The sequence below is a fragment of the Solanum tuberosum genome, unplaced genomic scaffold, assembly GCF_000226075.1.
Source record: "Solanum tuberosum cultivar DM 1-3 516 R44 unplaced genomic scaffold, SolTub_3.0 scf00325, whole genome shotgun sequence".
NCBI lineage: Eukaryota > Viridiplantae > Streptophyta > Magnoliopsida > Solanales > Solanaceae > Solanum > Solanum tuberosum.
Genome location: NW_006239251.1, coordinates 165,923 through 187,420, shown reverse-complemented (window position 1 = coordinate 187,420; position 21,498 = coordinate 165,923). Strand labels below are relative to the sequence as shown.

Below are 21,498 nucleotides of genomic sequence, written 5' to 3'. Positions count from 1 at the left end.
CTCTTTTCTTCTTTTTTTCCAGAAAATAATTAATTACATCAATTTATTTTACGCATGCATCTTTACTTAAGAGCTAACTTTTATAATTTTCATATATTTAATCTTCTAATTCTCAATTCTTAATCTTGACCTTTCAAATTTCTCACAAATAAAAAAAAATACAAATGAGTAATTATTCCTTAAAGATAAGAAATTAAAGTAGATACATGTATCTTTTAAAGTTAATTTTCATGCTTTATCTTTTTTATATTTATTTTAATAGTATTTGATCTTTCAAATTTCCATGTAACTTTTCCTATTACTGCAATTCTTGTCCTATAAATTCAACCTTTCCAAGGAAGACTTTTATTTACTACTACAATTTTTGTGTGTTGGAGCTCTAAATCGGTGAAATAATGTCACAATTTGTTGTGAAAGTTGTGAGATCTCCCTTATACAATCATGGGAATAGACAAGAATTTAGTTATTGTAGCATTGGAGCTTGATGTATTAGTTTTATTCTTGTTTGTAGTAATTAGAATTATAATGAGACTTTTCTATCTCGCTTTATATAGTTGAATTGCTGATTTGTTAGCAACTTGCTTTAATTTTAGATTTTTTTTTGTATGCTCAAATATAGACTATTTGTTACGTTAATTTTTATTTCAGTTTTCATTATAGAGCAAAGCAAACCTAATTGGCTTGTTCATGTGTTTCTTTCTTCTTATGTTTGTTCTTTGTACTTCTAATTTTACATGTATATTAACTTTCACCTTTAAGAATGAATTTGATAGAATGTTTACTCATTTTAAGAAGGTGAAACATATAGCATTAGGTTAATGGTGGATAAGTCATGTATGAAGAGACAATTAAATTCTATAAAAATATAGTAGTATGTTTATAAATATTCTGATTTTCAAACTATAAATTATAAGACTTTTTACACCTTAATTTTTAATATTTATAATTAAATAATTAGTTTAAGTGCTCGTGGATAAAAATTTAATATACTATTTTTGTACACATCCATTATAATTATACAAAAAGTAAATAATTTCCTATCAAGCTTTTAATTGATGAAACATTAATATTGCACTACGGTTTGCATAAATTAATCTCATGCAATCTTTTGATCTTCTAACACTATTCTACCAACAAAAAGGAACTTTTAACACTATCGAGAAATTTAATTTGGCTAGCTGTTATCTTTTCCCTTTTGCTTTACAAACTCATTTTTTGACTTATAAATTGAGTTTATTTTATTAACTTCTCATATCATTATCTCGGTGCATTCACTTGGAGGTCATGAAATTGGAGTATCAAAGTTAATAGTGAGACAAACTAAGAAACTTCAATTAGACACATTTGTTTAGAAAGAACTCAAATCACGTTATTTAATAATGTTTATTTTTTAAAAAACTAATATACTCATAAGGGTTACACGCGCAAAGCGCGTGCTCAGAAACTAGTTAGCTAAAAGCCAAGTGAAACATGCCACTTTGTGGCACTTTGGCTTACCAAATGTGCTTCCAAGGCCACTTAATAATCCGAGCTCTAGGTTGGTTTGTCAGCTTGTATCCCTCTTTCACCTTATATATGCCTTTGCTATGCCCATTCCACCATAAGCAATCCTCTCCTCTCCTCTTTGTAGTCCTTGAAAGTTCTCCAAAAACTTACAAGTCAGTCACTCTTGGAATTTCCCAATCATTTAAATGTCTTCTGAGGACAAATCCCTGCCTTGTGGTGTCCACATTTCAGCACCTGTCTCGTGTTGATGTTGAGCCAAAGCACAGATGTCAGGAAATAAACTTTGTAAACTATCAGGACCCATTCATTTGTCTAACCAAAAAAAGAGTCATGTTGCCGTTATGTACCTTGATAGTAGATTGAATTTTAAGGAATGGACAGAAGAGCCTGATGGATCTCCAAAGACTAACACCATAAGGGATAGTGACTTCTTTAGTTACCCAATTGTCCAGCTCCCCATACTTGTTCTTGATGACATTACACCATAAAGCTTGAGTCTCATGTGGGTATCTCGATAGCCATTTCATCTTAAGAGTTCTTCTTTGGTCCTTAAGGTTTTTGATGCCTAATCCACCCTGTCTTTTGCTTCTGATAATATTCTTTCATTTGACGAGGTGGTAACTTTTCTTCTCCTTATTACCTTGCCACAGAAAATCTCTCCTGATTTTATCCAACCTTCAAACCACTGTATGAGGTATATGAAATAGGGACACCATGTAAGTTGGTAGAGCATCTAGGACAGAGTTTATCAAAGTTAGTCTACCTCCCAGTGACAAATAATATGATCTCCATCTGGACAATCTCTTCTTACATTTCTCCAAAATTGGATTCTAGATATCTATGGATCTTGACTTTGCTCTCAAAGGCATGCCAAGATATGTTGATGGCAATGTGCCTACCACTCCTCCCAGAATTTGTGATGGGTGCTCCATATTGGGACAAAATTAATTGGAGAAAGGTTAGTAATGAAGTAGAGAAAGCTGTTATAGCCCAACCCTTATTTCTAACTGTAGAATGCTTAGGGATGAGTTCCCAAAGTTGGATGCGTTGACATAAAATGTTATGACAGCTAGAAATTGAGATCAGCACTAATAACATGTCCATTGTCTTAATAGTATCCAGTAGGTGTTTGACCTAAATGAAAATGGTGAAGTCCTCAATGTTTAAGCTGATCCACAACTAGTACTAGCTCGCCAGCCTAGAAGACGAGAAATGGCAGAAAATTAGAGTTCGAGATCAACACCTATGTGAATCAGACATTTTGAATTAAAGCTCAAACTATTTAGAAGTTTGAGGAAAAACTACAGTCAAAGAAAAAACTGTTGAACTCTCCAAATAGTTAAAGTGTCATTCTTTTTGGGAACAGAGGGAGTAAGAAAAGTTACTTTTGTACTAATGACAGGTGAATGCAGCATGCCAATCAGGGATGATGTCTTCTATAATAGACAAGAGTATAGGTCCATATTCCTCAGATTTTGTCAAGAAATTCCTGGATTTGGCCCTGAAGTGTTCACTGGATGAACAACAGGACAGACCGCTTATGCTGGAGGTGGTGAGAGAGTTAGAGGACATAACTTGCATGCTTCCAGCAATTGACAATAATAATATTGCACCCGATTTAGATGTTTCCACATCACCAACTTCAGCTTATTCCAGAAACACTACATCTTACACGACCATGGAAGGAATTGAGCTTGTGAGCGGTGTCATTCCCTCCATCAGGCCTCGTTGATGTTTTTAAGGACTTGCTATATACCCTTCATTTACCAACATGTTAATGGTCAAAATTCTGAAGTATTAGAAGTTCAGTATTAGCAAGTCTGAGGTATGTAAATATATATATGCAGTTTGAATCAATACTGAGAGGATAAAAAGACTCGTATATATTGGTTATAAAAAAAAAAAGACTTGTATATATGTTGTTGTTCCATTCAGAAGAGAAGTGATTTTATCATATCATGTAAGAGTTTTTTTAAATGAAATACAGAAAACAGTTTGTAGTAATCAAGTACTGAAAATATTACCAAAAGAATGTGTTCTAAAATCTCATGTTATTGAACTGTTTTATTCATCATTTTTATTTTTATTTTGTTTTAGAAATACGATAGATTTAACGTCTAATTATTTATTACACAACAATAACATACCCGGTTTAATTAGTTATTACACATAATTTGAAAATGATAAGGTCCTACTATATTCTTTTAGGGAGAACTCATATAAGTACAACTCATACACATACATTGCAATAGAATGACCAATTTTAACTTTGCAAATCTGTAGCCCAAAAACATTAGGCCTGGGTTCGGAAAAGAGGATTTTCTGTTGTTCTTTTTCAAATATTCAAGTGCAAAGTTGGATGATTTTCCATTTTTCTCCTTCATGTTCGTATACATTCTTATTCTGGCTATAATTTTTTTTTTAGCAAATCCATAAATAATACAATTTGAAAATCTTGTCCAAGTTCCAAATGGAACAAAATCAAAGAGAAAAAATTAAAAAAAATTGTTGCAACTTCGTGATTTGGAGAGAGATTAACAAGGAAAGTCGATTAATACATAGATTGTACGAGAAAAAGTAAGAAAACATACCAAAGATGGTTTTTAACATCATATGTAGAGTACATGTATAATGTATAACTTGTATAAATAATACAATACAGAAAAAATATATATTGCATAAATACACAATTATACACGCATTATAACTTTGTATAATTATATATGGAAACTAGATTTCATCTTCAACTTTGTTTTTCAACTAGTATGATTTTCAAGATCAACTTTTGTCAAACATTCAAACTCCATCGACATAGCATATTCTAGAGTCAAGTTACTGCAAGTTTTTTCAATAATTAAAATTTCATCAAATAGTTTTAGAGTAATATTTTCCACATCTCATTCTTGTAGTTAGTTATGAAATCCTTTTCATTTTTCTCCATCATTTGTTCTCATTGAACTTTTGTTTTAAATTTCTCATCGACTCATGAAGAACTGATTCTGTCATATTTGGAAATAGCACTTCTATTTCTCATTTTGTGGTACCATTAAAGCTTGCACCAAATTCTAACCACTTCATACTCCTGCTTTCAAGTTCAATCATCCTCTTGAAGAATATGGTATTATAGTCATGAAGACATTGAACTTTATCATAGACTCCAATCTTCACACTTCCTTTTAGAGAGATTTTTCTGAAAATTAGAGGTCTAATTTTGTTGATTTGGGGTCGACTTTTCAGGAATCAACCAACAATTGCTCCTTTACACTGACTTGCTTGTACAAAAAAAAATTACACAAGCACACCAAATTATTGCAGAGGGGAAAACATGTTGAAAACGACTAAGGCAGCAGAAAGATTATATCAACATCCCAAATTTTGAAATATTGTCATAGCAAACATTGAATATGTGGTGAGCTACATAAATCTGAACAAATGAACAAGCTTGAAATAAAATGAATACAATTGTTAACCTATCTACCAAGTTGTGAATATTACAGCGGTTTGACAATGTGGTTGATTCCTATTCAAGCTTCTTAAAAGAATACTGTCAACATCTGGGCACTCGTGCTCATTTAAAAATTCAGCAACAAATGTCTTCTGCAATGTCTTAGGTATATAACCGTAGCACTGCAAGACCAACAGCCGAGATAGAGACAAGAGTACCTATACAGTATTTAATCACTTCATATTTTGCAGCTTCAATTTGCGCCCTCAATGCATGAATTTCCTATATATGGATCAAGCAAGAGAAAAAGAAAAGATGTTCACAAGATGCATTGAGTTTAAAGAACGTTCATGCTCAAAATATACAAGATCCAACACTTACCCGATCAAGCTTATTTGTAAGATTTGTAGTTTCTGCATTTTGATTGGCAAGCTCATCACGGATGCGTCTACACAATTAAGAATGACCACAATCAATCATCAGGGAGTCGAAAAATGAACGAAAGCATTCACTAACATCTAAAACTCTTCAAGCCTTACCCTCTTTCAAGATTTAAATCCAACCGTTGGCCGGCAGTAAGCTTGTCAACCTCATACCTGCATGAACAAATAATATTGGTTGATGAAACTGGCACTCAAAAGTAGAATCATTTTTCCAACAATTCAATTGTACCTTAGTTCACTGCGCATTTTTTCAATGTCATTCCGAAGCTTTTCAAGTTCACGTTGCAGCAGAGAAAAATGATGTTCCTGCAACATTTTTTTTAATCGGTATGAATTCCATTCGTCAAACTCAAAACAATGCTCATTTGGGGGTAGATCAAAAACATATATCATGAACATATATATTATTAGCACAACCATGATGCAATAATCATCGGTCCAACACTGAGTTTGAAGTAAATTTTCCTCCTTGATCACCCAATGTTAAGAGAATTTTGGGAAGGGTTAGATCCATGCAAGAACAAATTCAAATTGACATGTGTTCTCCTATCTGTCTCACACTGTGTTGAACACAATATTGTCATACAGGCAAGGTTGAAATTTCTCCCAAGCCCATCATAGCCATATATGCCATCAGTAACACTCATCTCACATTGTCTATCAGAAGGAAAATTAGTCTTGTGTTGATGATTTCCAACATCCTGGATTAGTCAAAGTAAATAAGCTGGTTGCTCCTAAAAGATGCTTCCCGGTAAGCGAAACAAAACAAACTGCTGTGATATCTTTGAAAAAGTTGTCTCAAATCAGACAATCAATTTGACTCACTGACCACAAATCAAAATTCTAAATACTTATGTCATCCTTTCCCGGGGTGGCCAACTAGCCTTTTAGGCTGTAACCCTTTTGATCCCTCAAAACATTGAGGCTGCAACTCCTTCCTAAAGTATATGCAGCTATCAGAGGCTGAGCCAAAGCTCCATTCACAACCAACTAGTTTTAATTTTCATACTTGGTTGATATAGTAACAAGCTCATCACGGATGCGTCTACACAATTTAGAATGACCATAATCAATCAACAGGGAGTCGAAAAATGAACAACCTAATCATTCACTAACATCTAAAACTATTCAGGCCTTACCCTCTTTCAAGATTTAAATCCAACCGTTGACCGGCAGTAAGCTTGTCAACCTCATACCTGCATGAACAAATAATATTGGTTGATGAAACTGGCACTCAAAAGTAGAATCATTTTTCCAACAATTCAATTGTACCTTAGTTCACTGCGCATTTTTTCAATGTCATTCCGAAGCTTTTCAAGTTCACGTTGCAGCAGAGAAAAATGATGTTCCTGCAACAAATTTTTTTTAATCGGTATGAATTCCATACATCAAACTCAAACCAATGCTCATTCGGGGATAGAACAAAAACATATATCATGAACATATATATTATTAGCACAACCATGATGCAATAATCATCAGTCCAACACTGAGTTTGAAGTAAATTTTCCTCCTTGATCACCCAATGTTAAGAGAATTTTGGGAAGGGTTAGATCCATGCAAGAACAAATTCAAATTGACATGTGTTCTCCTATCTGTCTCACACTGTGTTGAACACAATATTGTCATACAGGCAAGGTTGAAATTTCTCCCAAGCCATCATAGCCATATATGCCATCAGTAACACTCGTCTCACATTGTCTATCAGAAGGAAAATTAGTCTTGTGTTGATGATTTCCAACATCCTGGATTAGTCAAAGTAAATAAGCTGGTTGCTCCTAAAAGATGCTTCCCGGTAAGCGAAACAAAAAAAACTGCTGTGATATCTTTGAAAAAGTTGTCTCAAATCAGGCAATCAATTTGACTCACTGACCACAAATCAAAATTCTAAATACTTATGTCATCCTTTCCCGGGTGGCCAACTAGCCTTTTAGGCTGAACCCTTTTGATCCCTCAAAACATTGAGGCTGCAACTCCTTCCTAAAGTATTTGCAGCTATCAGAGGCTGAGCCAAAGCTCCCTTCACAACCAACTAGTTTTAATTTTCATACTTGGTTGATATAGTAAAAAAAAAATTATGACCGTGGTGTCCGGGCTTAGCTTTCGCACATCTCGACTAATTCCTCGGAATACTTGTTACCTCCCACCAGCAAAAGGTACCAGGTAACTATCCACCAAGGCTACGAGATGAGAAGAATCACCTAGTGTCCACCAAGGCTACGACAAATGAGTGTCCACCAAGGCTACGACAAATGAGAAGAATCACCTAGTGTTTTTTTCAACCTGAGACCTCATGGCTCTCAACCACTTCATTGACCACTAGGCCACACCCTTGGGTACGGTTGATATAGTACTAATTACTAGAAAGATCCAGCTGACCTAAGTTGTTCATTTGATTCGACAATTTTACTTCATCTATTTTTTTTAGTCATTGCTTCTTTATACGACCAGGTTAGGATCATATCATGTCTTAAAGTAAAGAATAACCATTGTTGATCTGTATTACAGGTCATCTTTTTTTTTTGTTGAACATATGAGAGATATGATTAGAATAAATCTGATCAGCCAAGGTAATGAGGTACTCCAAAATCCAAGTGATAACTAAGCCTCCTCCCTGAGCAATGGTACTTCTTACAAATTAATCATCTTTCAGATGCTGTTACAAGTGTCAAAGGCAGTCAGCTTTGATGAATGAAACTCAAAATTTTCAACTACCTTCTCATCTCTCTCCACACTATGGCCTAATATTTTTGATTGATCATCCTAGTCCAGGATGATACTTGTAACAGGGGCATACAATGATAGCTTCATCTCTGCTTGAAGCCGATCTTGCTCAAATTTCTTGAGCAATTGCCTTTGCTCCTCAATAGAGGAGGCTCTTTGACGATGTAAATTTGATCTCAACAGTTATAACATTAAGTTCTTCTCTCTAGATCTCCTGATCGAACACTTTCTGCAACTTATCTTTTCAGCATCTGCAGCAGCTTCAGGTTGTGCTTCTGTTGTTCTCTGCTATAACTCTGAACGGCGCGGTACTCAGAGTGGCACTGTGATTGAATTAGATTGCTCTATGTACACTGTTTCAAGAAGCTGACATCTTTATCATCTTCCAAGAACTGAACAATATTGTTACTAAAGGAGATCAGCTTCTCCACATCCATGTTACTGGACCCATCCACCATTGTATGTTGAGAGAAATGAGTCTGTATTACAGTTCTACTTAAACGGCAGTATAGCCAAATAAAACGCTCTTCATCTGCAATATGGTATCACTGATTTGGTGTCTCCATTTCCAAGCATCCATCATTGTATCTTGAATGAACGAGAATAACCTCCTCCATTGAATGAAGGAATGATCTCTGATGATAGAGTTTATGTTCTTTTTAAGTAAACTAGTGGCAAAATTGTAGGATGTTATGGAGTGTTACACGCTAAATCTTCTTCCGTAAATCATCGAAACACAGACTTGAAAGAATCTATATTTAATTACAGTCTCTTACTCCTTATGGGAGTTTACTAATGAAAAGAAACAAACGTTTGTATGATCCACGCCTAGCTTGTGAAAATGAGAAATGTGTCCATTTTCAATCAACTGCTAGCACAACCTTATTCCTGACAGGAATTTGGTGCATACTGTAATGAATAATTGTTATCCAACACAAGGTGATGATGACTCAATTCAATTGCCTTTTGAAATTGTAATATTTCAGCATATATATGTAAAATTAGGAAGAAACCCTCATTCACTCTAACCAGAAGGGCATTTGAAAATATTCAAGCAAGTAATTGTACTATTTCACTAAGCTTTAACAATTTCAGCATCAGCTGATTTAAATTATTATGGCCAAATAACGGAGACCAAGAAATGCACAGGTCAGCATGTGAGTTAACGGAAAATGTTCTTGTTATTTGGATCATTGGGTCAATGAACTGCCTTATTTAGGTGGGCAAATGAAAGTAAAAAATCATCATGAACCATAATTTCTGCAAGAAATGATAAGAGAACCATAATCCAGCCAAGCCGCAACTATACTAGTAATACTTAATCCATAAATCAAAGGTGCAGCAATTGAGATTGGTCTGTCAAACCAACCATCGAACCTCCCCCACCCACCCAACCCCCCAAAGGAAAGAAAACCCACAAAGAAGCAAGGAAGAGATGTACAGGACTAGAGTAAAACCAATTAGGTGAATTTACTTTAGAACCCAAGGCAGATCAAACTCAATACCATAACATAGAATCTCCCCTTACATCCTGATGTGGGAGGTAGAAGAATTAACCACTATACTTGTCATATGCAGTGTTGTCAAAGGCATGCTAAAGCCCTGAAGCGAGGCAAAAAACATGTTGAGCACTTCACCTCACTTTATGGGTGCTTCAGTGTTGTTATCAAGGCTCCAAGACATACTTTTCCATGCCAATGAGTGCAACCCTTAACATGTGACTAGGGGTGTGCATTTGGTTTTTCGGTTTGGTTTTGCACTATTCGGTTTGGATTTTTCGGTTTTTGGCTTTAAAAAGTGTAACCCAGTCCGATCCAAAATAAAATTGGTTTGGTTTGGTTTTCCTCTATTCGGTTCGGCTTTTTCGGTTTGGTTATTCGGTTATGTCAATAATTAATAACATAACCAAAGTAATAATATTTAATCCCTTAAATATACTTGCTAATATAAATTATAAGTAAAACTTTAAAACACAATACTTATAAGTATACCTAATATAGATGTTCAAACATAAAATTTAAAGTTTGCACCATGTGATGACCTCAATTTCGTATTCTGTCTCTTTTCTTTTCTTTTCTTTTTAGATGAAGTAATTGATTCCATTCATGGAATCTAGAAGATGCAAGGTAGTTTTCTTTTCTGTTTTTTGATAATTAATTGTCATGAATCTGGAAAATCCAATCAATCTCTCGGATGCTGCTTTCAACAACAGTTTCATATTCTTTCACAACTCACAACAAACTAAAGCTTTTCCTACTGAAGTTATCTACCTCACAGTTAACATCATTGAAGAAAAATATCACTGGTATGCATTATCACGCCTCCATCTACAAACTCATTAATAAAAGTCAAAGCACCAGAGAATGGCTAGGCAATAAAGGTCTTAACAACAGCATGAATATGCTTTTTTTTCATTATGTAGAAAAAATAACTGGGAACAACAGCTTGTATATGTTCCGGGACTACATACAACAGCGTACAAAGATAGCTTACTTGTCTATCTAGGCAGAGAAAATCATCTATAGCAGATGTGACTAAGGGCAAGCTAATATTCTACAAGCAGAAGAAATACATTACACCTCCCCTAGCACAAGACAGAGAATAACTAGATGCACAGCTGAAGACTTTTTAGAATACCGATATGCACAACTAACAGAGCTTCATGACAATTTTGTACCTGAGAACTTTGTACTTCAGACTTGAACTTGGAGAGGTTGGCTTCTTGAATCATCTCAGACTACATAGGCAAAAATGCACAAAACAATTATTCAGCAAAGTGGAAATGGGCACATTGTTTACAACATAAGATCTTGAGTAAAGTCTTAACTTTCTGCTATTTCAGCTCGTGAAACAAAGAATAGAGCTACATTTTCCAAACTGTCATTCAAAACTTCAGTCTTAGCATCTCATCTTTGTAGTCCAAAATCCTCCCAAACTCAAGAACATAGTCACCCATTAACTCCTGTAATACTTTGTTTCTTGCTCTCCTACACACTGTTCTTCCAACATATAAATCCAATTCTTTTTTAATAAGCCCTTGAAACTCAAAGATTCTAATGTCAGGTTGTTCGTTTATCCTTTCACTGTAGTGACTAGATAAGAACTTGCTATTACAAAACTTGTTCCTATTAGTAGGATCACATTTGTGAACTGGATTGTATGTCTTTACAACAAAATTATCTGTCCTAGAATCAAAGCTAGCAAATAAAACCCAAGGACAACCAACTGTACACCTAACCCTTACCCTTGTTGGTTCATTAATATACATTTCAATTGCAACATGTTCAGCAACAACATATTTGGTAACAGCAGATCTAAACTCATTAACATTTTCAAATACAAGACCCAATTCCCACACTACTTTTTGAGAAGATGCATCAAATACAACTCTATTCACCTTCTTTCTCCTTCTTGGCTTAACTCTCTCTCTTTGTTGAACCTCTTCTTCATCATCACTGAAAGCATCTGGATCTGTTTCAAAACTGGCAGCTTCATCTGAGGGATAATAAGGCTCATCACCAGCTAACTTGCCTTCTAAGTTATTTCTATTACCACCTGTAGATTCATCATACCCAGCATCTGGCCCTTTTTTTTCTGTTCCTAACTTGACATGATCAGGCAATGGAGCTCTTTCTCCCCTTTTCCTTCTCTTTCTTTTACTCTTTTCCTCCCTAAAACTTCTTAGTTCATCATCTACATCACTCCCATTAAATCCCCCCCCATTCAATGATTCTCTATCTGAATCTTGTTCATTAGAAGGATGGACAGGGTCAGGAATTGGATCAGAGGAAGGATGAACATGGTCAAGAGTTGGATCAGTAGAAGGATGGATAGGGGCAGGGGCATAAGCAGGGGCAGGGTTTGAGGCAAGGTTTGAGGCATTTTCTTGGGCCTCATATGTTGGTTCTAATTCAGCATTAAAAGATGCATTAGGCCCACTGTTTTGAGATGCTCCCTCACCTACTCCACTTTCCCCATATTCCAATAAAGGTGGGACCAAAACAGGATCAGCAACAAAGTGACACACAAAACAGTCCAAAATATCTCCATGACTCAAACACTCAGCAATTAAAGTAGTATCATAGTCAGATTTGATTTCTAACATAGCAGTACTTCTAGGAAGTTTTACATACAACACACATTGTCCAGGTTCATACCCCAACTCTTTCAGACAATCCCTCAATTCAAAATAAGATAACCTATCTATATCAACATCTAAAAACTCATAAACTCCTCCACCATGATATGGTTTCCCCTTGTATTCCTTTTTTCCAATCTTAATAACACCACCGTGGTAAAATCTCAAATGAATCGGATTGGGGTCTTTTATTACGTGGCTTAACTAGGAGGCGAGTGGCTTTCACTCTAGGCATAATGTCCTCGGTTGGGTGACGGAAGGGGGAAATAAATATACTTTTATGTACTTAAGGTGTGTAATAGGTCACCCCATTAGTTCAAGTGTGTAAATGACTTTTGGGTATACGTTTAGGGGGCAATTTATGCCTTTTGCCTTTTTCATATGTACATGGGATGTTTGGAGGATATTTGAGCCACATTTGGCACTTAGGCCCCTTGGCCAATCTATCAGATTTCATAAAAGACTATTTTATATCCATTGCTTTTTCTTTGATGAAAAGCACTTACATATGTTTACACTGAATTTTGATTTGCCATAGGAGAATTGGCATGCCTAATGCACAACCCCTTTCCTCTTCAGATTCAAGTTATGAGGCAACTGGTACATGCCAGTATCCTTTTTTTCGACTCCTGGAGACATAAGGAACACAATTACATTTAAAGGTTTTGTTAAATAATAACACACACAACATTGTTTTTATATGTGCTCAATTTCGATTTGTGTTTGAAGATAGATAAGACTCATCTATATAACATAAATTTTGGTTTCACAAGCATATATTTATAATATAGCAGAGCAGATCAATTAGAAGGTACTGCTAACCTGAATCATAATAGAACATGGAGGTGGCATGTGAAACAATGGACTTGTTCCAGAGAAATGGAAATGCACCTTCGGCCAAGAAGGGACGGCATGTGAAACATTGGTCCTGACATTTGTATTGTGGTTTCATGAGCATATTATTTATTATATTATTTATATGAGTAAAATACATTTATTTTCCTATTCCAACACTCATATCCGCACTCGAATCCTTTCTTTCCAATCATAAATTTATGTGTGATGAACAATCCGACCTCTAAATCTGCACCCGAATCAAATACTGGCATGAATGTGGGTGTGAAATCCGAACAACATAAAGTAGATGAATGTAGTCATTTCAATATTGATTGAGCACATTTATTGCAATTTAGCAATCACATTTATGATTTATTCATAGAAGTGCAAATTTACCTTCCCTTCCACGACTCTAACATTACTCTTGAAGTTGTAGGATATTATCATCAATAGTTAAGCAACCCACTTAGCAAACAAATTGATAGTAAGCATGAATACCCAGTTTGAGCACAAAAGAGACGAACAGGTTTAAGGAAGATGGATACCCAACTTGAGATTGAAAAAGAATTGGGTAAAAAGTGTAAAAGAATCATATACTTAATACGGTGATATATACCTGCCAAGATGAAGAGAATTGAGAGTGTGGTATGAAATTAAGGAAACAGTGCGTCTATTGTTTGTTTGGAATGTTAGAGAAGAAGACCGATGATTCTTGATATGACAGTGTGAAATTACCAAAATAACCTTGGCCGTTCTCTTCTTCACATTCTGCATCTGCAAATAACGAAGAGCAGAAGCGAATCAAAATTTAAATTTGACGGAGTCAACATTTAGGTTCTTGCAACTGAATGCATCTCTTCTGAAATTAGGCGATCAAAATTCAATAACTTTTTGAAATTTTAGTGACTTTTCACATATAATCTATACTTTAATTCAGTTTGAACCCATTGATTGTATGCTCCATACGCCATCGATGCAGAGAGCTACAAGCTTTTTCATGTTTGTTTGGAAGGTTAAAGAAGAAGACTCATGATTCTAGAACGTGATACGTCAGTATGAAATTACCAAAATAACCTTGGTCGTCCTCCTCTTCACCTTTCTATATAATACTAGATGAGTGTTGCCCGTGCTAAGCACGGGCCCAACGTTTAAAATGTTATCATAATTTTTACTTCTATTTTGATTTTAGTATGAAATATATTTGAAATTGAACGCAGTGAAAAATATTTTTAAATAACCTTAATTTCAAAAAACACAATGTCCATCATTTAATAAACGAATCATATTTCTTAGTCTGCACAATAAAAGAATCCACATGGTATAATATATAAGCGAGAGACAGTATTATATTTCTTTCAAGTTTCAACAATTAGTTCAATATTAAGTTGGGCAAACATTCATAATTTAGTATCCTTGTGCAAAGTTTATCAATATATATATATTATAAGAAGGTGATCAATTATTATTACATAGATATTAAATGCACGACAGAAAATCTACTTGTAAAGCACAGTTCGTTGTTATTCTTTAAAAAATAAATGAATAAAAAAGTACTATTTAAAACAATTTTCTATAATTAACTTTGATTTTCATGGCAAAAATATATATGTACTATATTCATGTGGCCATATTTATCCTCTTTAACCCCACAATTAATTACCTCTTCTGGTGTTTTAATATCTTCCTCCAATTTACTCAAATTACAAATCCTTGGATCTCTCCTTATCCAACATTTATTATGCCAATGTTCTTTCATACTCTCAAACAATGGGACGATGATTGGTAACAACAAAAAAATCACCATTCCAATTAAACTCAACAAACTTAGCAATAACTTCGAAATTGCAGGCTTTAAGCTAGTGGTGACATCATATATCCCCGTTGAAATAGTTATAACAAACATAACTCGGAACCCATCTGATAAGTTCCTCGATTTACCAATCTTCATATCCCGAATAAAACACATGAACTTTAAAGTGCAATAATACAACTAATTTCTCCCATTCCACAAACAACTTTACTACAGACAGGTATTCATTAAATACTCTTCAATTGTTAATACTAATCATACATACAAATACATGTTAGCAAAAAGAGATTGTGGCTACTTTCCCTGCACATTCGATTTAAAACAATAGGATATGAAATTTAGAAAAGTAGTGGCAGTAATGGATGGAGTAACCGCACGGTTGCGACGTATAATTTATAATGGACTTAAATTATATTGCAATGAGAAAATTACTAATTTAAACACATTATAGCTGCCAAATTTGTTCATTACATATTCATGTGAATGTCATACTACTGATTGTTGAACTGAGATACTTACATAGTTTAACATTTCCATATGTGGGAGTGCTAATTACATAGATTTACATACTTTTTTAAATTAGACAAAAATATATGCATTTTTCATGCTTGGATCTTCTGGACCATCTTTGATCAAAATCACCTGTTACATTCAAAATGAGGGATTAAATGTCAGCACAGAATCACATTAAGTTATACAACATATGATATATCTGTTAGCAAGTCTAGGATCTATAAATAATACAATCTAACTTTACAATAGGCACTAAACACAACAACAAACAATGTAACGCTAATAATAGAAGCACTATAAATCGTATGGCCAAGACTTCTAACTTTTAACAAACTTACATATTTTTTCCTTCTCAACAACAACATACCCAGTGCAATTTCACAGGTGGGGCTTGGTGAGGGTAGGAATTTTATAACAAAAGGTTATAGCAAGATTTAACACAATCAACTTCAAATTAATATATATGAAGGTAAGAAAAAATTATTTACCTTTGGAACTTGATGCAACCATGGAAATCTACATATGTGTAAATTTGAATATGAAAGAAATAGAACCATATCAAGAATAGTACATTAAGTTAATGCAAAGATGATCTGCGGCTATTTCAATATGGATCCAGTTAATTTTCATCAAAATACTTTTTTCAATTCAACAAGAATACTACATTATATACGGAAACAAAGAAGCCCATAGTTTAACCTGCATCTATTAGACTGAGAAGGAAATTGTTAATACAAAAGTAGTGTAAGAAAGATTAAATAAACTTTGCCATTAGACATATAAAACATACAGTAATCCATTACTCAAATGCATTTACGCAAAGAATCTATTTTGTGTTCACAATTAATCTATCAAACATTACTAACATTACTGATAGTCTCATAAAAATTAAGGTCACCATTGTAATGTTGTTTAGAGGCCAACGACTTTTATGAGTTATCATTGTCTAAAAACAACGCATGTGGTACCTTTGTCGCTTAAAATTTTCAAGAAGTTCAACTTGCAACATTTTATTTTTGATTAAGCAGGCTTCTAGCAGACTCATTGACATGTTTATAGTCCAAGGCTCCAAGCTAACAAAAAAGATTCTATAGGAATGTGAGGAAGCAACTGCTAAGCACTGATGGGGAGTTCATATTTCTTGTTCAAGGAAAGCAAACAGAATTGAAAGCTAGCATCGGAAGGAATAACTGTGTGACATTCACCCCTCCCTTTGAAGAACCACATCATGTGTGAACTTTCCAAACCAGTGATTCTCCAAAAATCCTATTGATATGCAAGCACATTAAATAATAAAATGAAGCAGCTGCTTCGCTCTGACAGCAGTGAATGCAAACTGGGCATTTTTAAAAGCAATAAACAAATTAGCATTTTAAAAGTAGCATGGCCTTTGGTGCAAAGGCCATTTCTTAAGAAGAATTATGACAAGAAACTGTAGAAACATGAGGAGTTGGAAATGTAACTAAAATTTTGTAACCATTTTCTCCTCACGTGAAGAAGTGAACAAAGCTTTGGTGTTTGTATGTTTTAATTTTTTGACAAACAGTATTGTTATTCAAAGTTAACAAGGTCTTGTAAGATTCTTTTGACAATGTTAACATTGGGACTTAGGACAGGGTTACACCTCCAACCAGTGTGGACATGTTAGGTATATGTTGGAAATTTATATACCTGAGCAGTGATGGAAAAATGGTTGTGCAATTGCATGTGAAGAAACAATTACATAAGCTTTATCTGCCAGAAGGTAAAAATGATAAAAAGGCAGAATCGAAAAGCGTTCCCATATGTTTAATGTAAGCCATCAGCATAACAATCATTATAATACCAGAAAGAATATATTTTCATTTAAGTGATAAAAGAAGTAGCTGTAAAAAAATAACGTTTAACTAACCTGCTATCACAGGAGAAAATATTTTCAATTTCCACAAAAGAAGAGGAACAGAAGACATCCACATAGCAACATCAGAAGCTTGCAAAACACGGCATTCAATGGCAGCAGCAAAAGAGTGCAAAAAATGACCGTTTCGAGAACCACAACAAAAGTGTTCCAACTGCAATTCAAAACAACAAAAGATAATGTGTCTAGAGACTAAATCGAATTCAAAGAAAAAATATTGAAAGATAAGTAAATCCTATTTATATTAGTCAATTGCAAAGATGAAATTATAAACGATGTACAAAATAATTTAAATACCTTTTAATTCTTTTTGATGGGAGGATTTTTCATTTGCATGCTAGGATATTCTTTTTCCCCTGAACTAAGATGTTCAATTGTGCGTTTCTTCGCATCTGTAACATTGACAGTCGTAGATGTCATTGGTTTATGAATTACATCTTGTTTCTCCAAGTAAGACAAAATGAATAATTTTTGTGTTGCATCCATTCTTTTTGTGAATAGCCTTTTCATTTGAATGTTGAATATCTTGCCGTTCAATTGATCTTCCACATTTTGGAGCGATAATGTTTCTTTCTGGAAAAAATGAAAAAAATTTGATTAATAATAACAAAATCATTAATATTTTATATTTTATATGTATAATAATAAGAAAATAAAGCGAACAGACAAATAGAAAGAGATTGAATATTTTTAGCATAAAAAAAGATGATCAACAACAGTAAATATTAAAGTTGTTTTTAAAGGAAAATCAATATCTCTATGTTTATGTATTTACATCTGAACTGAAATTCAATATTAAAGGTCTTTCAACCAATCAGAGTTAACATGCAACAGTTCTAAAACTGCCACTCCTATTGTGGTAGGTACGCATGACAGTTTATGTACAAAGCGCTCAGCCAATGGGTAACCATGTGAGATGGATAAAAGTCAAAAAAATATATACAATGATAATATTTTATAAAGAAAGTTGACTGTAAACAGATAAGAAAAAGTATAAGTTAGGTGCTAGAGAAAAGAAACACGAACATAAGATATGAAATTTTGATTGAAAAGAGTACACTAAACACTTTACAGAAGGAGATGTTGACGACATAATGTAAGAGATACACACAAGTATGTAAAGTTAAAACCTCTTTTAGAGTTAAGGCATGACCTAGAATCACATGTTCCTACTATAAAAGTTTTTACAATTTACATGTACATAAAAATAGATCTTTATTACAAATTCTTTCATGCTAGAGTTCTAAGCTTATAGAGTTATAGTATCCTTTTCAAGTTAAGGAAGTCATATGTTCAAGAAGTAGGATGCAAGTAGCTCATAAGTAATAATTGCTAATGAAACTTTTTGTAAAAAGATGGAGTTTTATTCATCTGTGAGTTCACTTGTTTTTATATTAAAATCACTCTCAATGTACAATGTCTTTTACTTTTTTTCTCAAATTTCTCGTTGTTCTTTTTTATGTCTAAAGTTGATGTCATTATTGTTTTGTCTAAACTATGAAAATACAAAATCACAACAAGTTCTTTGTGATTATTTGGTGAGAAAATAGTGATATGTACCTTGATGAAGCAAATTTCATAAATCTCTTCTGAAGTGAGGTGCAACATTTTCTCTGCAATTTCATTCGAAACAATAGCTGTTGTCCTTAATAGTAACTTCAAATTGACATCTGTTTTGATAATCAATGAAAGAATTAAAAAAATAATGGTTAGTTAAGACATTTATTTCTTTGAAAATAGAAAATAAATCTTTTTAATTAGTTATTATTAATTTTGAATAAGAGCAAATATACCTAGGAATAAGATGTGTGGATTGGTGACAACTTGTGCAGTAGATTTCCCTTCGTATACTTGTTGTTCTTACCGGAGGTTGTGCTTGGATGTTAGCCACAGATATAACCTCATCCTCAAATGGAATCAACATAATAGAGCCTATTGGAGTTGTACTTTTCATCTTATAAGCAACAAGCTTTGTTTCAATTGTTTTGATCCTATAACCAAGTAAAATTATGAAAATGTCTTGTAGAAAGATTAGGAAAAAATAAATAAAAGTGAAATTTTAAAACTTTGTGATTTTAATAAGATTAAAGATGTGTTTTATATCTCAAAATATTTTGAAATTTCGATGCATTAAATAAAAAATGTATATTACCACGTCCTTAATTCGGCAGCCTGTGGATATGGAGGATTGATTTCAATTGTTGTATTGAATTTGCTCGTCAAACCAACGAATCTATTTGACGTTCCTACATGCATTTGAATATGTAATTTTAGTTTCATCATGTCATATATTTTTCAAAAAGGAAAAAATAAATTTATTTGCACTTTTACCTGAAGATGATTTCCCAATTCTCCTAGCAAGAATGATCGGGTAATCATGAAGTTGGTTGAAAAGTTTAACTCCCTCATGATCAATGAAATCCTCCCAAAGTGTCAGTTTTGTTGGTTTTTTCTTGCATATGATTCGAAGGATATTTTCAAATATTAAAATAAAGTTACAGAAGATATGTGATATTGTAAAAACATTATAAATAATAAAATTCAAGTCAGATTATTAGTAACAAATACCAAGGATGGCCTAAAGTTTGTCTCAGTGTACTCTCAATTAGACATACAACAAGATCAAATGAAGATAGACAAAGAAACTTAAGGACAGAACCAAGAACATGAAAAAGATAATGAGGAACATTTGCCAAATTCCTTCCAGGCAGCAGTACCCTCGGCTATTTCATTTTCATTGGGTATCATTGTGCCCATTTTTAATGCTGCATTTATACCAAATTACAAGCTAAGGCTGGCTGTGAATGTGGCTGCAATGACCTTATGATTGTTACTATGTGGAGGAATTGGTACTTTGTTGAGCACAAGTCCTATGGTGAAATCTTGTCCAAGAGTTTTATTGGATGCAGGATGGCTATGGTCATTACCTTTTGCCAAAGGAACAAGTCAGTCTAGCAAATTGGGCTTTACACTGTCATAGGAAAAATTCAAACATATGGCCAAAGAAACCACAAGTGGTGCACTAATATAGTTTCCAACAATTATGGAGTTGGTGTATGATGGTCTATACATGTATGGGTCACAAGCAGGTTTTACAACCAAGAAGAGGTAAATAAATGGTAAACATATAAAGTTTACATGTTTGACAATATGTGACTTTTCCATAGTTACCATTCAATTTGGTGATCAATTGGAGAATCTTTTCTCACTTATATATAATCTCATAGTCAGCTTAATGTTCTTTAGTGTAATAGCAGTAATAATTTACTTCTATTCCTGCTTCTTTCTTTTTATTATACTTTTGTCTCATTATCCTTGTTTAGGGGTTCATTATATTTGTTATATATTTAAGTATTCACGTAGATGATGACATAAAACTATATGTTTGAGGGACATTCTTTGAAGTCATTGATATTTTGCTAACATAATCTATTAGGCCATCATGGCCAGCTTTGTCTGAGAATATGCGCTAAAATAACTTGTTAAAGCATGAATAACAAATATATAGACAGTGTATTCATCATAGACTCATAAGACATAAACAATTTATTCATCACACGACATATTTCGTATACAAACAGGTTTACATGTATGGGTCACGAACAGGTTTACAACCAAGAGGAGGTAAATAAATGCTAAACATATAATGTTTACATGTTTGACAATATGTGATTTTTTCTATAGATACCATTCAATTCGGTCATCAATTGGAGAATCTTTTTTCTCACTTATATATAATCTCATTGTCAGCTTGTTGGTTGAATATTTTGGTCACGATATATATATATTACTACTATAAACAGATCTCTTTGTGCATTCCAAAAAAATACAAATAGTAACAATATATATTTTCTTTTCTGCATTTAAAATTCTACTTATTAAGCAGTTTGATAGTATTAAAAATTGCAGGTTGCATTATTGTGCAGAAAAATACTATTAAGATGTCAAATATTATTGAAGGGAGCACACAACACAAAAATAAATACAAGAAAAGCTCTTAGTTAGCCACCTCTAATATTTTTTCCCAAATTTTAGCTTACTTGTGGTTTTTCATAGAAAGTTTGTATGCCGACAATAACATATGATAGAGGAGATGACATAGGAAGAGTAGAAGATCGAAAACAAGTAATTAGATATGAAAATAAATGACAAGACCGATATTCTATATATATATATATATATATA

At 33.5% G+C, this 21,498-nt stretch overlaps 2 protein-coding genes and 2 long non-coding RNA genes across 8 annotated transcripts in view; 1 reads left to right on the top strand and 3 right to left on the bottom strand.

Moving 5' to 3' along the window:
* Positions 1-3,514, top strand: part of LOC102603791 (probable LRR receptor-like serine/threonine-protein kinase At1g06840) — a 45,982-nt gene extending 42,468 nt beyond the window's left edge. For all 3 annotated transcript variants that reach the window (XM_015314932.1, XM_006360562.2, XM_015314931.1), the window contains one exon: positions 2,909-3,514. In XM_015314932.1, coding sequence (XP_015170418.1) covers positions 2,909-3,238 — 330 coding nt within the window. In that variant the 3' untranslated portion in view covers positions 3,239-3,514. The remainder of the gene's footprint in view (positions 1-2,908) is intronic.
* Positions 3,515-4,864: 1,350 nt separating this feature from the next.
* On the bottom strand, positions 4,865-14,131 carry LOC102604127 (protein FMP32, mitochondrial-like). Of its 3 annotated transcripts, XM_006360563.2 has the most exons (8): positions 14,021-14,131; positions 13,710-13,867; positions 13,079-13,184; positions 10,796-10,855; positions 6,667-6,743; positions 6,534-6,590; positions 5,333-5,399; positions 4,865-5,233 (listed from the first exon to the last, which is right to left on the bottom strand). In XM_006360563.2, exons 2-8 carry the CDS (start codon positions 13,865-13,867, stop codon positions 5,114-5,116), a joined length of 645 nt encoding a protein of 214 aa, XP_006360625.1. In that variant the 5' UTR covers positions 14,021-14,131; the 3' UTR covers positions 4,865-5,113. The 3 variants fall into 3 exon arrangements, with proteins under 3 accessions (XP_006360625.1, XP_015170420.1, XP_006360626.1); XM_015314934.1 differs by lacking the exon at positions 10,796-10,855; XM_006360564.2 differs by lacking the exons at positions 13,710-13,867; positions 14,021-14,131 and adding an exon at positions 13,490-13,694.
* Positions 14,132-15,331: 1,200 nt separating this feature from the next.
* On the bottom strand, positions 15,332-19,166 carry LOC102604671 (uncharacterized). Its single transcript, XR_368360.2, has 5 exons — positions 19,107-19,166; positions 18,874-18,983; positions 17,611-17,886; positions 17,308-17,467; positions 15,332-15,545 (listed from the first exon to the last, which is right to left on the bottom strand). It is a non-coding gene; the product is annotated as an uncharacterized lncRNA (long non-coding RNA).
* Positions 19,167-19,171: 5 nt separating this feature from the next.
* On the bottom strand, positions 19,172-20,393 carry LOC107063279 (uncharacterized). Its single transcript, XR_001475181.1, has 3 exons — positions 19,645-20,393; positions 19,466-19,559; positions 19,172-19,304 (listed from the first exon to the last, which is right to left on the bottom strand). It is a non-coding gene; the product is annotated as an uncharacterized lncRNA (long non-coding RNA).
* Between the last annotated feature and the right edge of the window lie 1,105 nt (positions 20,394-21,498).

What these genes read in the sequence shown, in the direction of transcription:
- LOC102604127 (XM_006360563.2), bottom strand. Translation starts at nt 13,867, where the DNA reads ATGCAGAATGTGAAGAAGAGAACGGCCAAGGTTATTTTGGTAATTTCA. An exon ending in CTGAAGTACAAAGTTCTCAG is followed by an intron (nt 6,744 to 10,795) that starts GTACAAAATTGT and finishes AATTTGTTGCAG; the next exon opens with GAACATCATTTTTCTCTGCT. An exon ending in TTACAAATAAGCTTGATCGG is followed by an intron (nt 5,234 to 5,332) that starts GTAAGTGTTGGA and finishes ATCCATATATAG; the next exon opens with GAAATTCATGCATTGAGGGC.